Source organism: Micrasema longulum, unplaced genomic scaffold, assembly GCF_059751315.1.
Source record: "Micrasema longulum isolate JH-2025_06_02 unplaced genomic scaffold, ASM5975131v1 h1tg000109l, whole genome shotgun sequence".
NCBI lineage: Eukaryota > Metazoa > Arthropoda > Insecta > Trichoptera > Brachycentridae > Micrasema > Micrasema longulum.
Genome location: NW_028277315.1, coordinates 50,317 through 77,028, shown reverse-complemented (window position 1 = coordinate 77,028; position 26,712 = coordinate 50,317). Strand labels below are relative to the sequence as shown.

The 26,712-nt window shown below is 34.0% G+C and overlaps 2 protein-coding genes across 5 annotated transcripts in view; one reads left to right on the top strand and one right to left on the bottom strand.

The window, feature by feature from the left end:
* Window positions 1-26,712, top strand: part of LOC148284564 (polyamine-transporting ATPase 13A3-like) — a 118,852-nt gene that overhangs the window by 58,783 nt on the left and 33,357 nt on the right. For 2 of the 3 annotated variants that reach the window (XM_088238081.1, XM_088238101.1), the window contains exons 1-3: window positions 20,008-20,821; window positions 24,086-24,253; window positions 25,130-25,194. In XM_088238081.1, coding sequence (XP_088094207.1) covers window positions 20,702-20,821; window positions 24,086-24,253; window positions 25,130-25,194 — 353 coding nt within the window. In that variant the 5' untranslated portion in view covers window positions 20,008-20,701. Of the gene's footprint in view, window positions 1-6,056; window positions 6,197-20,007; window positions 20,822-24,085; window positions 24,254-25,129; window positions 25,195-26,712 lie in introns of those variants that run through there. The other variant, XM_088238091.1, reaches the window with a different exon arrangement.
* Polr2L (DNA-directed RNA polymerases I, II, and III subunit Rpb10) lies at window positions 1,141-5,457 on the bottom strand. Of its 2 annotated transcripts, none has more exons than XM_088237961.1 (3): window positions 5,351-5,457; window positions 4,947-5,051; window positions 1,141-1,333 (listed from the first exon to the last, which is right to left on the bottom strand). In XM_088237961.1, the coding sequence occupies exons 2-3, from the start codon at window positions 5,039-5,041 to the stop codon at window positions 1,225-1,227; spliced, it is 204 nt and encodes a 67-aa protein (XP_088094087.1). In that variant the 5' UTR covers window positions 5,042-5,051; window positions 5,351-5,457; the 3' UTR covers window positions 1,141-1,224. The 2 variants fall into 2 exon arrangements, with proteins under 2 accessions (XP_088094087.1, XP_088094076.1); XM_088237950.1 differs by having other exon boundaries at window positions 5,260-5,416.

Here is a 26,712-nt window from a genome sequence, read left to right as displayed (position 1 = left end):
AATAAAAGTCAAAATTGAAATTAAAATTAACAGTTTAAATTAAAGTTTAAATTAAAAGTTAAAATTAAGAATTAAAATCAAAAAGTTAAAATTGAAAGATAAAATCAAAAGTCAAGCAGGAGATAAATTTAAAATGTCTTTAACAGATCTGATAAAAATATGGTATTTACAATGTAATATGTTGATGTCACTAAAACTGTCATTATAGGTAATCTGTATTCTTCGAAGAGTGCTATTTTTCAAATAATTAGTCATTGAGTTAGAAATGTTGAAGAGTACAGATTGACGAGTTCTACGGACAGGGACTCTATATGAAATGGCTCTAACAATTTCTGGGCTATCAATTAGGTTATTAACAATTTTGTAGAAAAAACTCATATCCAACATGGTACACCGAGTTGCGAGATTTTGAACCTTGTGAGATCTTACTTACATATCTCCTTTCGGTTTCCTTATCCGGGTTTTTGACCTGAGAGCAGCGCAGCCATCGACTTGAAAGTACTTGTCCAGGATTCTGATTCTATTTCATACATAGAACTGTATTCTTAATCCACCCGTACAAAGATAATAAAGTAAATATGGTTAAAAGTAAAAAAATATGGAAATTTTTCACATTAGGGCTTTGAAAAATAATGTCCCTTTAATCGATAATCAAATTACTTTAAATAGCAAATAGATATAAATAACAAAATAAATAAAAACAACTTTGTTTTTAACCACTTTTTTTGAGCTTTATTAGGTCAAAAGCAAAACTTTGCGAGTATTCTTTTACACAACATTATTTTAAGTATTTATAACATTTCATTCCTTTCACCAACTCTTATAACTTGCATTGTCCAGATTATAAACAAGCAAATGTCACTTAACCAAATTTCAGTCACCTTGCCACATTAAAAACCTTCCAGATATTTTTTAATGTATCAGAAGGAAAAAGTTACCAATGGAATTTATTAAAAATATACAAATGAATTATGGTATTTATGTAAAACACAAAAATCAGATTTTCCTTAATCTCCAAAGTTTCAAATTGTGATTTCTAAAACTGGTGTTTTTTGGGCGACGATATGTAATATAATTGTACGAGTATATTAAAAACAAATTGCACTGATTATTTGTAAAAAGGGTAAATAAAAACAGATATGGAGTTTAGTTGACTTATATTTGAAACATTATATTAAACTTAAATAATAATTATATTTGAGATGAATGTACTAAATTTTATGTTTATTTCTCCAACGGAGCGTAGTTAAGGAGTTTTTCAATAAGGTCCACGTGTCCTAGAAGCATCCTTCTGCAGCAATACCTTTTTAGGCCGAGGGCATCCAGAGCATCACTGCAATACAAGGAAACAAATATAATTTTACTAAATAAAAATATTGTCAATGCTAAATAGGCTCCCCTGAAAATTGCAGTTTTTAAGATAGGCTGTAATTTTTTTACTAAAAATGTTTGTCGCACGAGGTATAATTAGCCGTTCACAATGGAGTTCTGGTGCCAACCCTTATGTATGGAAGCGAAGATTCGGAAATGGAAACAACACACAACAACATCTGAATGTTGTTGTGTGTTGTTATTTTGAATCTTCGCTACCCCAGAGAGTGATTAATTTGGGAATTTTATTTTTTGCATGCGATTTCTCTTTATTTAATATTCTGCCACACTGATAATTAAACGACATTTTCATTTAGAACATAGCGCCCTTAAGCATTATCCAACACACTAAATTAGGTTGAATTGACCAAACCGTATCCGCCTTTTCCATTTCTTAATCAGTTTTATTCATCATTTGATGTTTAATCATCAGTGTGGCCATTATATGAAGCAAAATGTCGTCGCATTCAAAATATAAAAAATCTCAAATTACCCACTCTCTAGAGGGTAGAGAAGATTCAGAATACCACCCTAGATGCGGTAAATACAGTTTTTCAAGTTTATTACATAAACACAGGGTATTCATTACACCAGTGATCCCCAAAGTGGTCCATATCGACCCCCAGGGGTCTATGACAACCTGCAAGGGGTCTACGTCAGCGAAAAAAAAATTTGGGGGTCCAAGAAATGAAAATGGGGGTCCACGATAGTGGATCTCAACATACACTGATAGTACATCTGTACTTCTGGCTGCAAAAAAACATACCCGTTACTTATCCTGTATTATGGAATATAGCGAGCAAATTTTTAATTTCCTTTCCATCGTCACACCTAGTGGAAAGGGGGTTCAGCGTTGTTACCAATCTCCTAACAAAATTGACGCCAAATGTTGATAATTTATTATTAAAGCATTAGGTTCATCCTTCCTACTAAAAACATTTACTTATTGCTTAGTGTATTTTATGTTACGTTTATTTTATATAACAGATACAAAATTTTATTTTGAGTAAATTTAATTTAAATTCAATTATTAAGTGTATAAAACTTAACATTTGTTTTAACTTTCAGTTTTTAACACTAAACTTCATTACAGTTAGAAATTTATGAAAAATCAATATCAGATAAGTACGGGGTCTAACAAAAACCGAAAAACATGGCAAGGGGTCTACGACACAAAAAAGTTTAGGAACCTCTGCATTAAACCCTGTCACATCCGAAACCACGATGATCAGTATGAGCAAGAAGACACAAATGGTTTCTGACTTCTGCAAGGGAGAAACAAATAGGAGGGGGGGGGGGGGGAGAAAGTCTGATACGCCAAAAATGCGCGGCCGCGCTCCCCTCGCTTCTTCTCTGCAGAAGTCAGCAACCATTTGTTTTGTTTAATATTTATATATTTTTAATTTTCTTTGTTCTAAATATTTTTTAAATATGCCAATATGTCTTCTTGTCCATACGGATCATCGTGGTTTTGGATGTGTCCGGGTTTAAAGAACACTCTGTATATTACAAAACAAAGTTTTCAGAATCATTTTGAAAAAAAAACAATGCACAAGTGTAAATGTGATGCTAAAAGAATGAAAAGTACTAACATATAAGCAAATAATATTTTTCAATACGATGATGTTTGTGTATAATATTATTAATTTTAAAAAAACACAGAATTTTGGAAAAAAATTATCAAAGCCAAGATGAATGTGATTACAATACCAGAGAAAAGGTAAAAATCAGACCCCCATTTAGAAAAAAGGCAAAGGCAAAGTCACAGAATTCTATTTTATCTATGGCAGTAAAAAATATTATGAAATGGAAAACATTTCAGAATAAAAATCAAAATTCAAACAGAAGGTTAAAAAATATGTGTTAAATAACTCTGTACCTTAAAGCTAAAAAGGCTGGAAGTCACATATAAAAAAAAATATTGAATTATGAATGTAATTTTGTTTATATATTCAGATTCTATTAATGCTAAAAACATTAGAGTCCTCCGGTATACCACTACTGAAATAGCTTGTTCTAAAACACCAGTACACCAGTAGTGCAGTAATAATACTGCTGGTATTAAAGCAGTGGATACCGAATAAATTCCACAATTTTTATAACAAACTACCTCTGACGCAGTGAGGGATTTTGCGCAAGATTAAGTCTTATTGTCATAATCAACCATACTTAACCATTATGTCATTTCTTTTGAGGTTAATTTCATTATTTTACTTCGCTTTTTTTCACATATTGTAAACAATTAATTACTGTTTTATTGCTATTAATATCATGTCATTAAATTTATATTTACCTGTTATTTTCATAAATAATTAACGTTTTAATTCATAAATGCCATTGCACATAATTTGTTTTTTTTGCTTTAAGAAAGTTTCATAAATACATTGCATTTGAAAGGGATAGTGAGGTTACTGACTGCATAATAAATGTAAACAACGAATGTCTCGAGCAAGTAGAAGAATTTGTGTATCTGGGAAGCATGTTTTCAAGAGATGGAAGAGTAGAAAAAGATGTTGAAAGAAGAGTGAATGCGGGCAACAAAATGAACGGAGCACTAAGCACAGTAATTTCTAATAAAAATATGTCAATCGAAGCTAAACTGGCAGTGCATAACGGAGTTTTAGTCCCAACACTTATGTATGGAAGTGAAACATGGAACTGGCAGAGGAAGGATGAAAGCCGAGTGAACGCGGTTGAAATGCGATCTCTTAGACTAATGTGTGGGAAATCAATGTATGACAGGGTTACAAATGATGAAATCAGGCGAGAGTGTAAATCTGAGTCAAGTATAATTGATAAGATTAAGAAAGGGTCTCTGAGATCCATAGAACGAATGGACGACGAAAGAATGGTAAAACAAGTATATATGGCAAAAATGAACGGCAACGTGAGACGAGGACGACCGAGAAAGACGTGGCATGATCAGATAAACCAAAATCTTAAGTCTGGTCATGTCAAAAGCAGACAGAACCGAAGGGCATGTATGACGAGATGTATGAATGTGGAAAAGGCTAGGATTCTATGCCAGGATAGACGTGTGTGGCGGTCCATTCTCTCTGCCTACCCCTACGGGGAAATGGCGTGATGGTAGTAGTAGTAGAACTTTTTATACTAAAGTCCCATAGTTATTTAATAGTCCATCCTTTAAATGTTTTTTTTTCTCAAGTATTCTTATCAAAAGCCTATAAACCCAAAAAAAAACAACAATAAATTGTGTTTTTACTTCGAGAGATATATTTGAAACAGTTTTACAACTTGAAACTGCTCTCCTGAACAATTTACCAAATGTGACTTCCAGCATTTCAGCTTTAAGGTACAGAACTTATAAATGAAATATATGTACATTGTTATTATTAGAGCTCACATAAGAATATGTTAATGTGTGCCCTATCTCAAGATTAAAAATAATAATAATCTTATGAATAATACTTGTCTCAGATTTGCACTCTTGTCCGATTTCATCATTCCTAACTTTGTTAATGCTAATACGCATTTATATATGCAGACTGTGCAATACGAGTTAAGTTTAGAAAATATTGATTGCAAATCCGCATATGTTGATCTTTATTGCTTACCCCTCAGTGTACTCAGCTTGCAGCAGCCCGAGATATGATTCCCACTTGTTACCGATGACCTTGCCACACGTAAAACAGCGAACTGGAATGATCATTTTGTAAAAACTAAAAAGAAAACAACATATTTGATTATATTACTCACAAGTTAACAAACACAAATGTACATACTCCTCAACATCGCAATAATCACGGCAAACTATCGTGTTTTTTTTATTATTATTAAGCGTCGGCGGCGTAAAACATCGCGCCATTTTGAGGTTAGGAATGATTTTACGACAAATTTACTACAGCAGAAACATGAAATAGAGCTCACTATTAGTTATAGGTAGATAAAATATCATCTTAAATTTGCTTTGAATTCCGATTTAAGTGGATTATTCGAGAAAATCGTAATACATGTTTACATTTATAACAGAAGTCAACTCCGGATCAGCGAACGACGACACAGAAATGTTTGACGTTTGGAATGACGCAGATAATGCTGTTATGTAGATGTGGAATGCATGTAAAGAGTTGCCATAAATATAATCAGTGCTTACCTACTACGAATTGTGAGGGCTGCCAATATATTTTTTTGGTTAGATTTTTAAATGTTTTCCGCTTACTAAAAGTATCAATCAACAATTCTAATGTTTCGTTTCAAAGACGAATTCATAAATAACTAAGTAGTCAATTAAATTATTTGATTTCTAAATTTTTCATGAATTATTGATTAAAAAAAAACGATCCGTATATATTTTTTTATCTTATTCTTCTTTCATTTGGATAGTTATCGTTGTGGATTGTTTAGATGCATATTTTTAAATAAGAAAAAAAACTTTTTATTTGCCTTCTGCTATTTAAATATGTTTATATATATTAATTTGATATTTTGTTTTTATAATTTCATAATTAATTATCCTTATATTATATTAATATTATGTACCTATACTCGTAAGTAGCTTTAGAACATGTATTTTTGTACTTAGTGAAGCTGCTATATTTACATATTTTCTTGTAATTTTACACGTCAAGTTATTTTTGTTAGCTTCCACTGACTCGACCACTACTATTTTTTTGTGTAGCATGCAAATATTACCATTATACCACTGAAACCATTTTATTTTTCAGCGCACACAGCGAGCGGGCACAAGATGGCGGTGGCGGATGACAAGCCCGCCAAGAACGGGGGGCGCACTCCGTGGTGGAAGGGGAGCGACAGCACTGATAAAGACCATGCGCAGTATATGGAGACGGAACACGATACTATGGTTAGTATTTTTAAATCACGTTACTAACCATTTCATTTCCGTTTCCGTTTCCTTATCCGCTTCTGTGGCATAGGGTGCTGAACTGGTTCAAAAATCGTAGCGTACCTACTTTTTTTGTTACTGTAGGCGAGATGATCAGTCTCCCGCTTTAAGTGAAATATTTCAGTATTTAAAAAAAAATTTTATCCATATCTGGATTACAGGTCGAAATTCCCAAACTTCGACTTATTAGCTTTTTAAATAAAGTCAAACAAACTACAATTTGGCAACCCCGTTGCAGAGAGTAACATACAAAATAAAAAATATAAATTACGCTAACACTATAATATGATTAAATTCAAATATTTTTTTCTTGCAATATATAAAATGAATAGAGTTTAAACAGAAACCGAAAGAGTTTTTTGTCACAATGTTTGTCTTCCTTTAAAAGGGTATTTTATAGTATCAAAACGTATTTTTACTAAATGTTCATTGCCAAGCATGTCGGCAATCGAACTTGAGACCTGCATGCTGACATTGCTGACTACTAGGCTTTGAGAAGGACAAAACATTTCGCTTTATAGATTTTATTTGGCCGACTAAATATTTAACTTTATAAATATATATTTTAAAGGAGACGAAGTAAAAGAAAATGTGAAAACCTATGCATTTTACAAGGCTAATATTGTCATATGCTGGTAAATTATCATATTATCATACACTGATTTGAGTCTAAAAATGCATCATCATCGTCATTCCCTTTGCGCCCCTAATGGTGCATAGGGCACTGCATCGGTACACCAATAGCAACGTATCTTGATATTTTTTGTTATATGAAGATAAGATGACAGTCCAGGGACTATGAAATATTCTGGTGTGAAAACACCCTTTTAAATAAATATTTCGTATCAGCCATGTCGGGAATCGAATCCGAGACCCTGGTAGGCAAACGTTTGCTTGGTAGGCAAACGCGTTGACCATTCAACTACGAGGCCGACGCAGGCCATCTAAAAATTAGCAAACTCAAATCAGTGTTGGTTTTAATCATTAAGATTCAAATATGTAGTTTTACAAGTCTCGGGTTCGATTCCCGGCATGGTTGATATGAAATATTTATTTTAAAGGGTGTTTTCAGATTAGAATATTTCAAAGCCCTGGACTGGCACCTGAAGCGTAAGACAGATCATCTTACCCTCGTGTAACAAAAATGATCAAGGTACGCTGCGATTGGCGCACCAATACAGTACCATATGCACCATTGGGTGCGGAAAGGGAATTGTCATGAGTTCTACAAAAGGTCTGATAAACCCATTGCAGGTTTTTGTAAGGCTGATTTTTTGTAACATTGAAATATTTGTTTTTAAAGAACATTTGTATCGACAACCCTGAAACGATTAAATTTCGGAAAATTTCTTTTCATCTTTTTTACACTAGTAACCCTATTAATAATTTGAAAATACGCGGTAAGCACCTTCCATGGAATCGGTTATTAGAAAAATTAACATGTTCCATCATATACTCTAAGGTTCCATCATTATTTTAAGGTGAGAGTATTATTTCGACTGGGTTCAGGACAAAGGCTTCAATGAACTATTTTAAACGTGTTTAAAACCAATAACGTGCCTATACGTATTCTAGCAAAAGTATTCAAATCGCACACACCTATTGGCTAAGTCCCATTGGCCGTAATTGTCGCCTTTGTCATAAACATAGTCGATTTGATGAATTTTAAGGTGTTTTAATATCTTTATGGGGTGTACTAATATTATGAATAAATAAATTTATTATAATGATAAAAAACTGTAGTTTTAATCCACTTTTATTTATAATTCTCACCAGTGACAGAATTTCGCCGTGTCCAACATCGTCAGACTTGTGGAAGACTAAACAATTCAATAAAAAATCAACTGCCGGGAATGTTCCTTTCTGAAAATTGCCTATTAGGGAAATATAACCTTTTTTAAACAATTTTAATTTCATGAGGATCTATGCATAGAATTAAGAATAGTCCAGAAGGTGCTTAGAATCATATTTGAAAACATCGGACTGTGTCCGAAAAAACCCCTCCTTTCACCGCGCGCATGCGTGAAGTCGCCGCGTAATGTTAACAGTTCGCGAAAAATATAATCATAACACAAATAATGTAAAATATTTATATTTAAAAAAAAAGCAATTTGTTAATTTCGAAATGAAATGTGATCCCATCCTGTTTCTTTTTGATCCCAGCAGTATTTCTACACTTTAAAACGATACAAATCGGCATAGTTGAATTCAAATCGGGAGTTGCATATTGAGCGACGTCTACAAAGAAAGTAAAGGGTCAAAACGTAAAACCACTCCTTTAAGAGTAGTTTCTTTTTTATGCGGTTTCTGGACTGTTCTTAATTCTGTGGAATTATGAAATCCTGTCGAGTAAAAAAAAACGTTTTTTACCACTTATTAGTAGCATAAAAAAATATTTTTATTTTTATAATTTTGCAAATTATAAATATAAAATTGCCCCTAATACGTCACGATTCATGTAAATTTTGAATTTTGTTTATGAACGTTTAAATTTTAATAGAACATCGTCACGAATCTTGACGTCACAACTGTCGAGGCCAAACATGTCGCGTTTTTTTAGGGACATTAAAAAAAAACTTTTAAATTTATGAATGAAAACACTTCTCCACAACATGCATTTTGATTTTGAAAACTCAATGAATTTTTCCTAATCCATTTCATGTATTTTTATCGATATTCGTAGTATGTGATTTTTTTTATTTTCCCGGGCAGAAAAATGGCTGGAGCACCCATTCGAAAGAACTACCGGTCACTGGTGAAAATTATAATTGAATGTCTTATAAAACTACTATAGGTACAGCATTTTATTGCAGTTTTACCTAGAAAATGTCAGCAGAGAAACAATCTATTAAATATTAATGAATTTAACGACTGGACAACATAGTGTGATAAAAACATTTACAAAATGTGCAGTGCAAACCATTATAATCAAACTTTGAATGTTGAAAACAGATATAATGAATAATGAATCATTAATGTACGTTAGTCCTTTGATAAGAATTTGGCATTCGTTGGGCTATCGATAAGATGATAAGGAAATATGTTCATAACGTTGATTTACGTTCGCAGTTCGCAGGGAGTGACGTGATAACATTTTTATCGAGTTTCAAACCTTAAAATATGTAATTTGTCATGAACCAACAATCTATTAAAATCCATCACGCCGTTTTCCCGCATGAGTAGGCAGAGGACAGATCTACATTCGTATCATCCAAAGACGAGCTACAAAGTTGTCGCCGAGCCTAAAGCGGCTTCCATATGTGGAGAGACTGGAAACTCTCGGTCTCACAACGCTGCAGGAACGGCGAGAAAGTGGTGACCTGATAGAAACATACAAGATACTCAACAGTCACCATAGCTGCCCAAATTTGGCAGCAATATCCCATGTTCAAGCTCAAACAAGATGCTCGTCTCCGAGGCCACAGTCTCAGGCTGGAGAAAATGAGATTCAATCTAAATCCACGGAAGCATTTCCTGAGCAATAGGGTTGTTGATGGTTGGAATAAGCTACCACAAGAGCTGATCTCAATGTGTAGTCTCAATTGGTTAAAAAATAGACTAGATTTGTTTGGGAAAAGTGCGCCAACAGCTAACTTTTAAGAGATTTAAGCATATCAGCTTTAAGCTGCTCGCTTAAAATTAATATAATAATGATAATATTCTCATGTACGCGCATCGATTATCCCGACTTTTGACATGTCCATATTCAAGTATTTGTTAGATTTAATCATGCTTTTCTCGGTCTCCGTCGTTTTCTGCATCCATCAACATTTGCACCGTAAATCTTTTAGCCATTCTTTCGCCGTCCATTAGCTCTGCATGTCCAAACCAACGCAGAACTCCATCCATGACGCATACAAAAACTAGATCTTCGGAAATCGACCAATTCGAAACCGACGGTATTTGCAAGCTAAATTGCTAAAACTGCAACTGGCTCCACGACACACCACACAAGAGTAATGTATTTCTGTCCATACAATATCCATACTTGCGATATGCGCCAGATAGCTCCTCAACACACCACTCTCCATCACGACACAACAATGTAATCCCACCTTAAGAGGATACGTGGTGCCAGACAATTTTTATAAATAGGTATTTGAACATTGTTTTTCTTTCACTCTCTCACAAATGACCCCCCGATACTGTGCAAAAAAGACAACTACACTTCGGACTTATTATGCCACACTAAAATCGACAAAATACGCGTTTCGTTGTCCCCATTTACCAAATGCTTATCTCACCTTTTATAATACTCGGATATCGAAATTTGTGTACCTACCTTCAGATTATCACCCTTTGTAAGGCAAGGAGATTCCTATTTATTCTTGTTCTTAGAGGTGGGGGTCAGTGCTATTCAAGCTCCTGATATCACAGCGACCGGTGAAGATTTATTGTGACGGGTTCCCGTGAATGGTTCTTGCTCTCTAATAAGCCCTAGTCTAAGAAGAGCCTGGCTAGTGTGTAGAAGGCGAGAGTTTACATTTTGCCCCTCCAAGCCCAGATCCGTAAAGTATCGGGCTATTAGGCAGGGAGCGAGCTCTTTAACTTCCTCAAGTTTAACCAGTGGTCCCTCGAGGATGAGGTTCTTTTTATAATGCAAAGCATTATACTCACATATAATGTGTGTAGGTGTTTCCTCATCTGCGCTGCAGAACCTACACCTGTGTTTCGGAAAGGTTCATTCTAGCAAGGTGTTTGTTCAATCTACAGTAACCTGTAAGGACTCTAGTGATTACCCTAACTTGATTTCGGCTGAGCTTTATTAGGTCAAAGGCAAACCTTTGCGAATACCCTTTTGTCAGTTCCTTCGCATGATGCAGAACAGGTACTTTTTGCCAAAGCATTATGCTCTGTTTCCTGGCCCATGACTTAAGCTCGTTACGAAGAGCACATTTGGGCAACCCACAGTAGGGCTCAGGGCCTATTGGGGCTGTCTCAGCTCCCAGCCTTGCCAATTCATCAGCTGCCTCGTTACCGTCGATGTTTGAGTGTCCAGTTACCCAAAATAATGTCACACTGTTACACGCACCGACTCAATTAAGCGCCCGAAGGCATTCTCAGAGCTCAGTGCTTTTAGAGCAGCTTGACTGAGAGAATATAAATTATTTTGTTTTTGTATTGCCTGCGCAAATTTTCATGTGCAGGCAAGAAGATACAATATCTCTAAAAAAATTGACTGCAGTTTTGGAATATGCCTTTAAAAACATAAACTGTTCTGAGAAAGGTATTAAGGTGGAAGGTATCAATTTAACAAAATTACGATTCGCTGACGACATCGTATTGATATTAGAAGATCTGAACGAAGCGCGTGTCATGCTAAAAGAGTTTACAGAAGAGGCAAAACAAGTGAAACTCGTTATCAACACAAGCAAAGTCAAATTAATGACGAATCTGATTCTTGGTGTTGCTGTAAATATTGACCATAATCTAAAATAAGGAATCTATGAATATAAGTATTTTGGCCACAACATTTACTCTTCAGAGGATAGTCGGTCTTGGGTGGGTAGCATATGGCAATCTGAAGAAGTTCTTTGGCAGTAAAATTTCCCAAAGTTTGAAACGCAGAATATATGACCAATGTGTACTTCCAGTATTGCAGTATGAAACAGGAACACTTACACTCATCAAATCGACTAAAAGGAAGCTCAATGTATCACAAAAAACATGAAAGAGCCATGCTACATATAAAACTCTCTGACCGAATAGAGATATATAGGAGGTCGGGAGTAACGAACGTAGTCGAGAGATTGGCTGAGCTTAAATGGTCATTTGCGGGACATGTTTCCAGATTAAAAAACCAAAGAGGGACTAAAAGGGTAGTCGAGTGGAGATACCGTGAAGACAAAATAAGTATAGAAAGACCCCCCCCTAACACGATGGTCAGATGATATAAAAAGAATTTCTGGTGATTGGATACAGAAAGCGCAAGACAAGGACGTATGGACGAGTATGGGGGATGCTTATATTTAGCAGTAGACAAAAATGGCTGTGTGAAGATGTTGGCGATGTATAATAGAGTAGGCCGATGTTGTATGAAGTTTTTTTTTAGACACCAAAGTGAAAGGTGTCTAAAAAGTTGCATTTTGAATCACATCGAACGTAGAAATTATTTAAAAAAATATTCCTTACTACTTTTGGCCCTCAACCGAGGTTTGAAGTTTATCACTGTCTGAACATTTTGTTAATTATCTATATTGATAAACATTTTTTGTTAGTAAAGATATAACTGAATCACATTACAAATTCGAACACGTTTTAAAACTACCGAAATGCAAAAAGTTTACACTCCGCGGAACTGATTCCGTTGAGCGCCTGGCTAACATTGAGGAAAACAATGGCTTAAAAACAACTAAAACAATGCTGCCCATTTATTACAAAACAAAGTGCAACTCACGCCCTTAGATGCTTATTTAATAAGATTTAATGGACATTATAAAATTTAATTGGACTGATTTTCTTACTTACATACGACAGCCGGTTTAGCTAAAAAAATCGACTTTTTCGTAAACTTCAAGCTGTGGGTGAAGGCCAAAAGTAGTATCGAATATTTTTTGCATTCCGAGTAATTCAAAAGGCAACTTTTTAGACCCCTTTCATTCCAGGCCCACCCTAATGTATAATGCCAGTACTCCGATTTGGGAACCCCTCTCTCTAAAGCTAGGGTTTCCTAGGACAGCGGTGCCCGCATCTAAACGGCCGTAGTGAACGGTGATGCGGTGGACAGCCGTCGTAACGTCGACTAGAGAGTGGTTTCCTAGGGAAACAGAGTTCAAGGGTGTTGATAACACCGTTTTCCTAGGAAACCACACTCTAGTCACTGTTACGACAGCTGTACACCGCATCACCGTTCACTACGGCCGTTAAAATACGGGCACCGCTGTCCTAGGAAACCCTAGCTTAACACACCAGAAAGTGGCGTTCACACGAGGACAATACAATATTGCCCTGTCCCAGCATCAGACCTTTTGTCCTCGTTTGAAAAAAAATTAGAAGGACAGGACAATGTACTGGGGCATTGTCCTCAAGATAGATGGGCAGGTTATCTCTGCAGGACGGTGGGTTAGGATAAGGTCATTCAAATTTACAGTTATTTGCAAAAAATACAAAAATAACTTAGCGGTTCTAAACAATTTGTTATTCTAAACATGAACTTTTAATTTGTTTTCACTAATCACGCAAATTTTTAAAAGGATTAAATCATATTTTAATATTGTTTGTTGAACATAAGTATACGGTTGTATCTCTTGATCCGTTTATATCATTCCGTTTATCTGTTCATGTTTATTTGATGCAGATTGTAAAACTTTTATAATGTTGAAGTTCAGTTGTTTTTTTTTTTTTGACTATCAAACTAAGCCAAAAATGATATCTTAAACTTTTGTAATTTTGAAATTACCCAGACTGTGGCGTCACAAGTTCTCGTCGGTGACTTCGGCTGATTGGTGAGTTGGCTTCTCATTCAACGATCATCGGTTAATTCGAAAGAACTTGTGACTTACTTAAAAGTAGCTCATTTTTATTATTGTTTTTTTCGAGAAACTTCGCCATACAATCAAAAGCTCTAATGTTTACCGCGCGTAAGAAAACATTTTTAGTATCCAATTTCCTGTAGCACTAAATTTCCTCATTAAGAACAATGAATTAATATATTACAACAGAGATGGATAATATTTTAGAGAAAGGAATATGGAAGTCTAGGCATTCAAAGGGCTCACGACCTGTCATCGGCTGGTTTGAATGCCCACTTTACGCACTATGTAACATTCAACATTCCGCTTCCATATTTATTTGATCCATGTGTTCTTTTTTTGTGAAATAAAAAAACTGACACTTTGACAACAAGAAGACATATTGGCACATTAAAATAAATTTTTAGAACATTGATCTAATCGAATTGTGAATTATGACTGTGAATGTTACACAGCGCGTAAAGTGACCACTTATATCAGCTAATGACAAGTCTTTAGCCCTTTAAATGCTTAGACTTTCATATTCCTTTCGCTAAGATGATCCCCATCACTGTTCTAATGTTAATTTTATAACTCTGCAGGGGGTTAAATCCAGTCCTTGTCTACAAAAATTTTGACCAACACAACACATTGCTGAGTACTGTAAATGAGTTGCATTCTATTTTTAAATAAGTTCCCCATTAATGTTGAAAAATCTGTCATTCCTGTTAATTATTATATAATATTATTTTAATGTCTACAAATATTAGTACAACATATAGTTTGTTACTTTGTTAGTATAATAATTGTGCTAGACTTTGTTTTATGTATTAAAAAATGAATCTACATATTATATGTTTTAAAATCCGTTTATTTAAAACTCTTGAAAGTTGAACAAACTCTGGTTTCTGAGCAACATCGTCATTGCATAAATACAGATGTTAAATTTAGAACACTTATAAAAAGAGAAGAGTAAAAACACGTCGTGTGAACTTATCTACGTGTTAAAAATATTCCCTTTTAGGCAGTGACAATAGTTTCTGCAATAACATTGCTATTATTGATAAACAAAACTGTCCTTGACGTGGTCAGTGTTGGCGTTATTTGTTATTTGTTAGTTGTTAGTACCTCGCAAGTAGCGAGTAGGAACTGTTCGTGAGTGACGAAATTCAAATAAGTAGCGAGTTTTCTTTTGTTTTAAAAATAACTAAGTGGAAAAAAATCACAAAAAAGCGGGAAAAGTGACGTTTTAAGTGAAGTTTCAATTGTTTTTATTTTCGAAGTGATTTTCTTAATATTTCTCTTGTTTTTTTTGTTGAGAATTGAAATAATAACCTGCAAACGTTAGCTTAGCTTATTCTTTGAAAGGATTCGCCATAATATTTACGATTATGGTTTCTAACTGGAATCAGATACGAAAGATTATGTATTCGATTACAGATTATAGCGTTTGTTTGTGTGTCGGTATTTGGTATGTGAAACGTAATATTTGAATTCCTTATACAAATTGATCTATTATTGTTTTTACAAGAGGCTTCTTTGTTCATATGCTGTTTTTCTTTCAATGTTACAAGTAATTTGCGACTCTTAAATATTAGCATAGCTTTCTTTCAGACTTTCTATTTTTTTGGTGAGTGTTGGCGACTTAGGCGCGTTTTTACAAATACAAACAACAAAATAAAACAAAACGCAAACCGTCAGAGATGATGCAGCATATATATGTCTTTGCATGCAGGCCTAGCTCTTCTACATACATTTTCTCATGCGCGTGCATGCCGATTATACCTACTTTTGACAGTTCCATCTTCAAATATTTGTTAGGTTTGGTCTTGACATGTCTTTCTCGGCCTTCCTCGTTTACAGATGCGATTTTAACATTTTCATTCTCGATTTTGACGGTATTATTTCATTAAGCTTATCCAGGAATCAGTTATCAGCTCCAAATTTATTTGTAATATACATAACATATATATGATATTTTATTTATATAATTTATTTATTCATTTAATTTAATTCATTTATTTAATTTATCATATTTATTTGATTTATTTTATGTATTTTATTTATTTGATTTATTTGATTCATTTTGTTTATTTCGTTTATTTAATTTATTTTATTCATTTAATTGATTTTATTTATTTTATTCATTTATTTTATTTTATTTGTTTTGTTTATTTGATTAATTTTTTTATTTAATTTATTATGTTTAATTAGTTTTTTTTTTGTTTAGTTTATGCATTTTAAAAATTTTATTTACACATTATTTATTTTATTTATTTTGTTTATTTAATTTATATGATTTATTTAATTTATATTGTTTATTTTTTTATTTTTTTTGTTTATTTTTTGTTTTTATTTTTTAGCCTTACATAATGTACGGATCTCTCCTTTTTCGCATCTATCGTACATAGTTTTACCACACATTCGCCTGAAAGATCGCATTACGACAGTATTTAGCCTACTTTCATCCCTGTTTTTCCAAGTCCATACTTCGCTATCTATGGACTTGGAAAAACAGGGAGCAGGACTCTATTGTGGACTGCTATTTTTGCCTCTTGCGACAAACATTTATTTGCCAAGGTTGATTTAAGTGCACCGTTCACTCTATTCCCGGCACTCACCCGCCCTTCAATATCTTTCTCAGTCATTTCTTCATCAAATACAGTTCATTGACGAAAAATCGGCGTTTACTATAAAAAATAATACAATATATTGCATTTGCAAAATAGTAAGGAGTATCTAATAAAAAAAAAGTGACAATGAAGCTAAAATTTTAGACCTAAGACAAATATATTGTTTTCAATGTTCAAAATATATATTTAAGAACCAAAATTTATTTACAAGTAATTCAAATAGATCAAGTCAAAGAAGGAATCGTGTGTTAGAAATACCACATTGCAAAACGAGGCTCGCACAGAGACATGTATATTTTATATTTTTAAAAATTTTAATTCTTTTTTTACTGATAATATTTCATTGATTCCAAACTTTCAAAATTTTCCTCCCTTTAAAAAACATGCACTATCCTGGATTTAAACTAAAGATATGAATTCTTTTTTTCTATGATATATTTTGTTGCCCTTTAATAATAAGGAATATTTTTGTGTTTTTTTATATATTTTTTATTTCCTTTTTTAATATCTATAAAAAAAATACCATATAATCTTTTACAGAATATATATTTTTCTTTCTTATGTTACCCAAAAATATTATAACTGTCCATTATTTATTATAGGAGCAAAAATTCATTAACATTTTCTTGTATACCCACGCACAGGCCATGCCTTTGTGGGATTTTTTTGTTTACTATTTTTAATATTAAAATATATTTCATTGCTATGTATTATGCTTTATTTTTTGAATACTCTGTTTTATCACTTATGTTTATTGTAAAAAAACAACAAAAAAAACCAATTACTATGGTGACTGCTTTCCTTGACATTTGGCTTGCCAACTGCCAGCTAAATGTAATGAATAGCATGATAAATAAAAAAAAAATAAAAAAAATATCGGTTTTTGAATATTTTCCATATCTACTTAGGTGAAATTCAAATATGTGATTGCGCAGCAGGATTATACGTCGCGAAACGTAAATATTTTGACATTTAATATTAGGTGTTCACGGATGTTCCATTGTGATCACGAATACAATAAACAACCTTGGTGAGAAATCGTTATCACGTCGCTTATTAGCACGGCGATAGTTATTTGTGATTGAGCTACAGATATGCTAAATTGACAATAGCATAGTTAGTATTGCTACTATCTGAATTTGGATACATTTTGATAAATCGGCCTAAATTTACGTTTTGTATTATCATTTTTTCCCTTTGTTTGAAATATTTTACATGTTTGATTACCGGCATTTATCTGCAATTCTTTTCACAAATTTAAATGGGAAATCTCTGTTATCACATTTAATTCTATCCGGGGCCTTATCGGAAATTAATATTTAAATTTCATGCACTATTTATTACGTTTTGTCAGTTAACTGGCAAGTTTATTCAAGCAGACTATCGGTTAGTTTTGTAAATACAAATGCAAAATATACTGGGCGTATTTTTGTTTCGTATTTTATTTTTATTTATATATACTTCGTATTTTTAATTACGAAGAACCTTGGTAATCATTGAATTGGGTTACAATTGTAAATTCAGTCATATTTACATTGGATTTCAAGCAATTTAAAATTTTGATGGCGGGCAAAATTACCATGTTCCTCCATGTTTGCCCGCAACCATTATTTGTTGAACTGTAGCTCATATGGCGTTCTTGTCTAAGAACTACTTTATTGAATTATTAATTCAAGGGCAAAATAGACGTTTGAGCATATTTTCAATGGCTAACTAATAAAATATTCGTCTAAAAACGATTGGGCAAATTTACCTGCCGAACTCTCATTTGTTTTCATACAAGCAGTTTATAGGTCTTAGGGTTGTCAAAATCTGGTTGATAACTTTAAAAAAAATCTTGTTTATTTAAAGAAATGTTTTATTAAGTACGCATACCAATAATCCTAGTCTTAATTACCTAAATGACAATTTCTAATATCAGGTGTGTACACACATTTTTCGAAATGGCAAATACTTATGTCGTGAGAAATAATAACGATTTTAGGAATATAGTTAACAAACAACTAAGAAGGTTAAAACTAGACGACATCAATTTTAAAAATTAATATAAATTATTTCGGAATCAAAGTCCATAGCTACGAAAGTGAAAAAATATCGTTTGAGGGTGGATAATAATGGAGGCTGGTTAACTCTGGTTAATGAAAATGATCCAATATAGAAACAAATTGTATACCATGCAAAAAATGAGAAATGCTTCAGAAACTATTAAAAAGCAATACAAGGAATATAAAAACACATTATCAAATGAATTAAGAAAGGCAAAGAAGAATTAAATTAAATTATCACAATAATGATAATATTTTTGAAAATCTAAAATACCTAATGTGTGCAAAACCTTCATATTACTTTTAATTTAATTTAAACTAATTATTTAAATAAGAAAGTGACAACCCTAACACATTTTTTCGTTTGGGCAAAATTGACAACCCAGAGGCTCAACTTATGCCTTTTAATTTGCCCATCGTCATAATTCTTGATTTAAGCTACTGACAGCACATAATATAAACAGGAAATGATCTAAAAACCTTTGTCTATATTATGCAACAAGAAAAACTCACCTTTGCTATCGAGCAGTATATTAAAAAACACAGTCGTAATGGGCACGCAACAAATTACACGCGCGCTTTGACAGGCTCTGACAAGCCACTGAGTAAAGTTAGTGACTAAAGCTTCTGAGGGAAGTTAGTGACATAAACCAACTTTCGTCCTTAATGTACTAAATTTACCGAAATCAAATGGAAATATATTTTTTTAAAGGTTGATCATAGATTAGACTTTTTGGGCAAAATATCCATCCAGGGCAAAATTGGACGGTTTCGCGGTACTGATAAAACCCTCTAAATGACAAAAATTGAGAAAACAACAAAAATCCCCTAATTACTCAAAAGGATGCCTTACCACCGTAGATTAGCACTATGGCATCATTGGAAGAACGACGGAAGAGAGGGGACTTTTTTTTTTTATTATTATTTTTTTTTTATACGCCTCCACTCGTTTGCGAGTGATTTTGGCTCTTAGAAACAAGAATAAGAAATTTAAAGAATATACGCTTCAGTGAACGACAAAAAAAAACCCATGAAAAAATATAATATAATGTGAGGTAGTTAAAATCAGGATGAAAGAGTTATGTGACAATAAAATATTATTACCGTATAAATTAAACGTAAACATAAAATGAAATTTTGGGCCAAAAGTAAAGAGGGACATTCAATTAGACTTATTATTTAAATTTTGCAAATAATATTTAACAAATTCAAATATTTTTATTATTTGTCCTTAAGAATTTAGTCAGAAGTAAATAAGTATCCAAATCATTCTGGGCGAGTAAAAATTTTACGTTAAGAGGGAACGTATTATATTCTTCACACATATTTTGAAGGAATTCGCTTCTTTCGTAGAGGGGACAGTCAAAAAATAGATGATCTAATGTCTCATCGTCATTTTCACAAAGACACATTGCCGAAGTAAAGACACCTATTCTCGATAAATGCGAGGCAACGAGACAATGTCCTATTCTCATTCTTGACATTAAAGAGATGTTTCATTTTGATTGCTTTTCGATTTCAAACCATGGTGTAATGGGGATGGAGCATTGAATACTCTTATAAAACAACCCAGTCGAGGAATTCTGCCAGAAAATTGTCCACTCAGATCTGATTTTATTAGTTATAGTTGGTACACAGTAGGACGACTAAAGGAGGAGAGGGGACTTAATAGATTTATTATTTATTATGCCATTAATTGCATTTAGCCGGCGGCTGGCAAGCCAAATGTCAAGAAAAGCAGTCTCCATAGTAATAGTAATTTAATTTTCACTTTTTTGTATTAGATACTCGTACTTCTTAATATTTTGCAAATGCAATATATTGTATTATTTTTCATAGTAAACGCCGATTTTTTGCCAGTGAACTGTATTTATTTACGAGGAAAACAAAAAACAAACCGACACGAGCGTTGACTTAGAGATTACACACGCGTTGTCTTGATAACTTAAGCATGTTCATTATTGGTCATTGTGATCGCTCAAATGCTTAGCATGTTTTTAAGCACATTGATAGTTATTTCTGATTAAGCTACTGGTGTGGATAAGGGTTTTATGATGATGGAAGAAGTGCTTTCGCTGCAAGGTAATATCATTTTACCTCCATTTAACAAAAATGATTCAGATACGCCTAAATAGAGCATCGATGCAGTGCCCTATCATACTGGGTACAGTTAGACAAAATATGACGTTGAAATGAGTATAAAATGTTGAAGTGTTTTTTTTGTTTTAATTGAAGTTGGAATTAAATTATAATGTGACTCCAATGAAATGTGTTAAGAATTAATATACACAGGTGTTTTGTGACTCGGATCTGTAGTTTTATTGTGAAAGCGAAATGGCGTCCGACGAAAGGACCCCACTTCTGTTTGGCGTCAACAGAACGGAGGCTGGTCATCATGAGGTACTGGATGTGCAAGAGATTCCCGAAGACCATATCACGTCAGACGGAGAAAAGGTTTGTCAAGTCAAGGGTAATAGGGAAATTTCACATTTTTAAACTCATAAGGGTCTACGAAATACAGGCGAGTAAAAAAAAAAAAATTTTGCTACTAATAAGTACCGCAAAAAATATTTTTAATTTTGTAATTTAGAATTATATTATACAGGTGTTCTTTAAACCCTGTCACATCCGAAACCACGATGATCAGTATGGGCAAGAATACATATTAGCATATTTAAAACAATATTTAGAACGCAGAATTTAAAAAAACAAATGGTTGTTTACTTCTGCAGGGGAGAAGCGAGGGGGGGCGTGGCCACGTGGTTGACGGTGTATCAGACCCCCCCCTCTCCTCTCCATGCTTCTCCCTTGCAGAAGTGAGCAAACATTTGTTTTTTTTAATATTTTATTTTTGTAAATTTTATTCGTTCTAAAAATTTATTTTGATGTGCCAATATGTCTTCTTGGTCTTACTGATCATCATGGTTTCGGATGTGACAGAGTTTAAAGAACATCCTGTATATAAATGCCAATTGTGGCACTTCGCTAGGGCCCAAAACAGCAATATACCGAGTTTTGAGAATAGGTGTCTCAGAAGAATCTTTGGTGTGCGTTGTTTTGACATTGTACGAATGAAGTAATAAGAGAACAAACGCAGCTAACTCCGGTGGCAACTGCCATCAAGCGGAGGCGATACGGTTGGCTTGGCCATGTACTGCGGATGCCTCCTGAGAGCCTTAACCACGCTTGCCTACTTTACAAGGCATCAGATTCTCGACGTCCTGGACGTCCACTGCTGACTGTTCGTCGGCAGTTCATGTCAGAACTACGAGACGCGAACCTGACTTGGGAGGATGCACAGGAGCTGGCAGCCGAAAGAGATGCCTGGAGGATCTTCGTGGACACCATATGCTCCAACCAGGGAGCGGACATGGAATGAATTTTGAATTCCCGCAAAAACGGTCCATTACATTGGCCACGCTCCTAATACGTTTGACAATCTGACAGATGGAAAAATAATTAAATATTCAAGTAATGCATTTGATACTTACACATGCATTTGCCACTTACACATGAAATGTGATCCCATCCTGTTTCTTTTTGATCCCAGCAGTATTTCTAAACTTTAAAATGATACAAATCGGCATAGTTGAATTCAAATCGGGAGTTGCATATTGAGCGACGTCTACAAAGAGACTAAAGGGTCAAAACGTAAAACTACTCCTTTAAGAGTAGTTTAGTCGCCTTCTTTTTGATGCGGTTTCTGAACTATTCTTAATTCTGTGGAATTATGAAATCCTGTCGAGTAAAAAAAATGTTTTTTGCTACTTATTAGTAGCATATAAAATATATTTATAATTTTGAATTCCCACGAAAACGGCTCATTGCAATGGCCACGCCCCTAATACGTCACGATTCATGTTAATTTTGAACTTTGTTCCTGACCTTTCAAATGTTTATAGAATATCGTCACGAATCTTGACGTCACAATTAGCAATGCTAAACATGTCGCGTTTTACGAGTGCTATATTTTTTTTCATTTTCTCATTCAAAGTTACGTATGAAAACATTTCTCCACAAAATTAATATTGATTTAGAAGAAAAAAAATAAATATTCTGAATCCATTTCACATATTTTTATCGGCATTCGTAGCGTGTGATGTGGAGGAGGCAAGATTGCTGACTAGTGATGGGTCTCCTCGAGGTGTCTGGTCATGTCATGAAAAAGAAAGAAGAAGATTAAATATAACAGTGTTTTTATTTTAACTAATGTTAGTAAATGTTAGTATATAACCACTTACCGACTTTTTTAGTCTACCGGTTTCGAGACGTACCCGTCTCTTCGTCAGGACACTCACTACACCAACATTCAAATACTAAAATCCACCTCCACCTTAACCACCACCGCAGTATATATACACGGTTTTTCAGGGCCAGACCGCGAAACTTCAGAGGAACATTCCTCGTGGTAATCTTTAAAAAAAATCCTCATGAAATTTTTCCAAAAAAATCATTAAAAAAAATTTAAATAAATAATAATCTCAAAACGTAGTGAATCCTTAATTTCTCGGACAAGCAGTCCCTCTACAAACCCCTACTCCTCTCCTACCGAGCCGCTTCCCTTGTCTGCATCTGGTGCGAATCGCTTCGTTGGTCAAATACGTTTTTATCTCATATTTTTTGTAGGGGAGGGAAAGGGGTTTGCGGAAGGGATGCTTGTCCGAGAAATTAAAAATTTACTCCATTTTGGCATTTTATAAAAAAAAAAAATTATAAATGATTTGATAAATTTTATAAGGATTTTTTTTTAGCTTACTGTGAGGAATGTTCCTCTGAAATTTCGCGGTCTGGCCCTGAAAAACCGTGTAAAGTATTTCCAAAAATACATAAATCACATGTAGATTTGTAGAGATGCGAACACCACCATGTCTAAACATGCATTAATCAAAAAATATTTTATCTCATATTGAATAAGTGGAAGGGAGTTGCGAGGGAGGGGGGGGGTAGGGTTACCTAATTGGTTAATTTTTAATTTGAAAAGTGGGCCATACTGGTAAAATATTTGATTATTTATTAAGGGAATATAATTTTTAAGGCTTTTTTAATGTGAAAAATCTCCATACCAATATTTACTTACATTAGTTAACAAATTACAACAGGAATGGAGAATACCTTTAATAAGGGAATATGAAAGTCTAGGCATTTACAGGGCTTATGATCTGTCATTGGCTGGTTTAAGTGGCCACTCTACACACTGTGTAACATTCACCATTTTGCCTATGTTTGAACGTCCATATTTCTTCAATTCCTCCATCTGTTGATTTAAAGAGCTGAAACCTTTATTGTTACGAAGAGATTCATCTGACTGAATTATTTAATTATAAATTGTTAATAAACTATCAAACTAAGTCAAAAATAAAAAAAATATGTATCGTTTTATCAGTGCTATGATTTAGTTAGTGCTCTAATTTTTACCGTGCGTAAAAAAACATTTTTCATATCCAATTTCCCATAGCACTGAACTTCCTCATTACAGTATAATATAGAATTACATCGACATAGTGTTTAATTTTTTTTTATTTAAAAAAAAGGAAATTGTTGCGTTTTTATGATTTACCCAAATATTTCAATTTTGCGGCAATTAACTCATTATTGGAAAACAGGAATCAGGTTGGGGTAGGGCGGAGTTCGAACCTTCAACCTCTGATTAAAATATTTTGAAAATATAATATTGCAAAACAGGTTTGATGATTGAATTGGTTGCTACGCTTGTTACAGGTCATCTACGGGTACCGCAGCTGCCTGCGTAAGCAGCTGGCCACGTGGCTCGTGTGCCTGGCCAGCGGAGGCCTGCTGCTGCTCATCTTCCACTGGAAGCCCACCTGGCGGCTGCTAGCTACGCACACGCGGTGCCCGCTCGCCAGCGCAACAAGACTACTCATAGCGGTAACTCTCCAGACTCTATACCTGACTAGACTACTCACAGCGGTAACCCTCCAGACTATTTATCTGACTAGACGACTCATGGCAATAACTCTCCAGACTCTATACCTGACTAAATTACTCATAGCGGTAACTCTCCAGACTCTATACTTGACTAGACTACTCATAGCGGTAACCCTCCAGACTCTATACCTGACTAGACTACTCATAGCGGTAACTCTCTAGACTAGATACCTGACTAGACTACTTATAGCGGTAACTCTCCAGACTCCACACCTTACTAGAATACTCATGACGGTTACTCACCAAAATTTATATTTAACGAGATTACTCGTAGCGGTAACACTCTAGCAGTGGCGAGCCGTGATTTATTTTATAGGTAATCTACAAAAAAAAAACATCAATTTGTACCAACATATAAGAAATATAATTATAAATGGCCATTTTTTCTGTGGTTCTGTAAAATTAACTCAAACAACAATTATTATTAACCACGCGATAAACGTAGCTTTATTCTACACTATTTTAATACAATACTTGCACAACAGTTTATTAAAAAATACCACAATGACATTCAGCAGATATTTCCATTATGATTTAAATGTCAACACTGAGCACTGGCTGATTCTTTTTAGAATGAATAATGCCAAAAACGGCCACTTCGAACGCCACATATCCTATGTGATAAAAAAAAAATATATATATTTTTTGTAGATACTAAAAGGATTACTTAATATATAACTGATTTTGATATTTGAAAATATTAGGTACTAAATGTTTAGAAGTAATTTTTTTAGGGAAACATTAATTCCGTCCAATATATTGTATGTAGATATATAAATATATGTTAATATTTTTTTATGTTTATTTTTGTTACAGGAAACATACCAAAGTAAATGCCGAACTTACAATATCAAAGATGTTAAGCTAGTTTTTGTAAATAGGTAAGATTACGTTATTTTATTTAATGTCATTTGTTGTGAGTTAACCGTATTATAACCCCCCCTTGCCGGTGATGTGTAGCTATAGTCCTTAAAATATAGCTTGATTAGAATAACAGCTGTCAAGCTAATTTCATTAGTGATGGGAAATTACTGATCACTGATCAAATCGATTTTATCAGTTATTTCATGCAATCGTGAAACTGTGTTTCCGAAAATTGATATAAAAAAACGCAAAACAAGCCTATTATAGTGTGTTTAACACAATTATTCACCAAAAAATAAGACATTTCGGTAGTCAGATGGCAGAAGGGACCATCTGCAATTTTCAAAGATGTTCAGGAGAGCTGAAATACGTCTCAATTTCAAGACTTTAATCCACAATCTAAAATATTTTAGTGTTGCTTTTCAATAATAAATTACCATTTTAAATGACGCTGATTTTTTTTTCTGAGTGTATTTACTGAAATATTAATTAAAACTTTTAAAAACTTAAACATAGACAAAAATACAGATGGTCGCTTCTGCCATCTGAAACCGATTTATACTTTTTTCATGAACAACATCAAATAATTTTTTATTTTATTCTGTCAATTAACATTGATAAATTTGTCCCATCTCTAACGTTTTTGAAAAATGATGTAACCTTGTAAGAACGTCTGGCGGGAAAACGAATTGCCACGCGGGTGTGGGGCGAGAAATAGCGGGGGCGAAGCCCCAGGGCTTCTACGATACAGTGGACTGTATTTTTTAAATTTTAATTTATTGGTGAATATCTTTGATATGCGGTATGCAATGTCAATCAGTCACAACTCCAACAAATGAAATGGATCAGGAATGGAAGCCACTAACCTGGTTCGTTCTTGATGGAATTGCGGTCCGACTAGTCACTTGCGAGCGGCACCACCGCTAGGATAGGCCCCCGATCTGGAGCTGAACACTGGCGGTTGGTGGAAACAAAATGGTGATGCGGCACACGTTTGGCGAAAAAATATACAACACGAGATATTGCTGTGGCGGGTTATCAAGGGATACTGGAGGTGGGAAGGGAACAGTTAATGTGGGTAAAGGATATTGAAGTGTAACAATAACCGACAAATGCATACCCACATAATTCGCAACCAACGTCGTTAATAATTAGGTTTATTTTAGTTTTCTTTTAGTTTTAAATCTGATTTTATATATTAATGTTGATTTATGTTTCAAGCATTGTATTAAAAAAATAAATTAACACGCCAGATACAAATGATTTTTCGTGTGTCAATATAAATAACTCCTTTGACGTTACTACAAAGTTATGTCGTCACTTTTTCCGACAACTGTCATTCTAATGTTATATTTTAAGGAATATAGTATACATTGCATCTTCTTCTTCTTCTCTTAGTGCCTTGTCAGGTATCCCCAACGCTGGCAATCACTCTGGCAAAAGTCTCTCTGTCCTGTGCTGCCCAAAAAGTCTGCTCCACAGTCCTGAAGCCAGTCCAATCTCGTATATTTCGCAGCCAGGACAAAAGTCTTCTT

What these genes read in the sequence shown, in the direction of transcription:
- Polr2L (XM_088237961.1), bottom strand. Translation starts at nt 5,041, where the DNA reads ATGATCATTCCAGTTCGCTGTTTTACGTGTGGCAAGGTCATCGGTAAC. An exon ending in CAAGCTGAGTACACTGAGGG is followed by an intron (nt 1,334 to 4,946) that starts GTAAGCAATAAA and finishes CTTGTATTGCAG; the next exon opens with TGATGCTCTGGATGCCCTCG.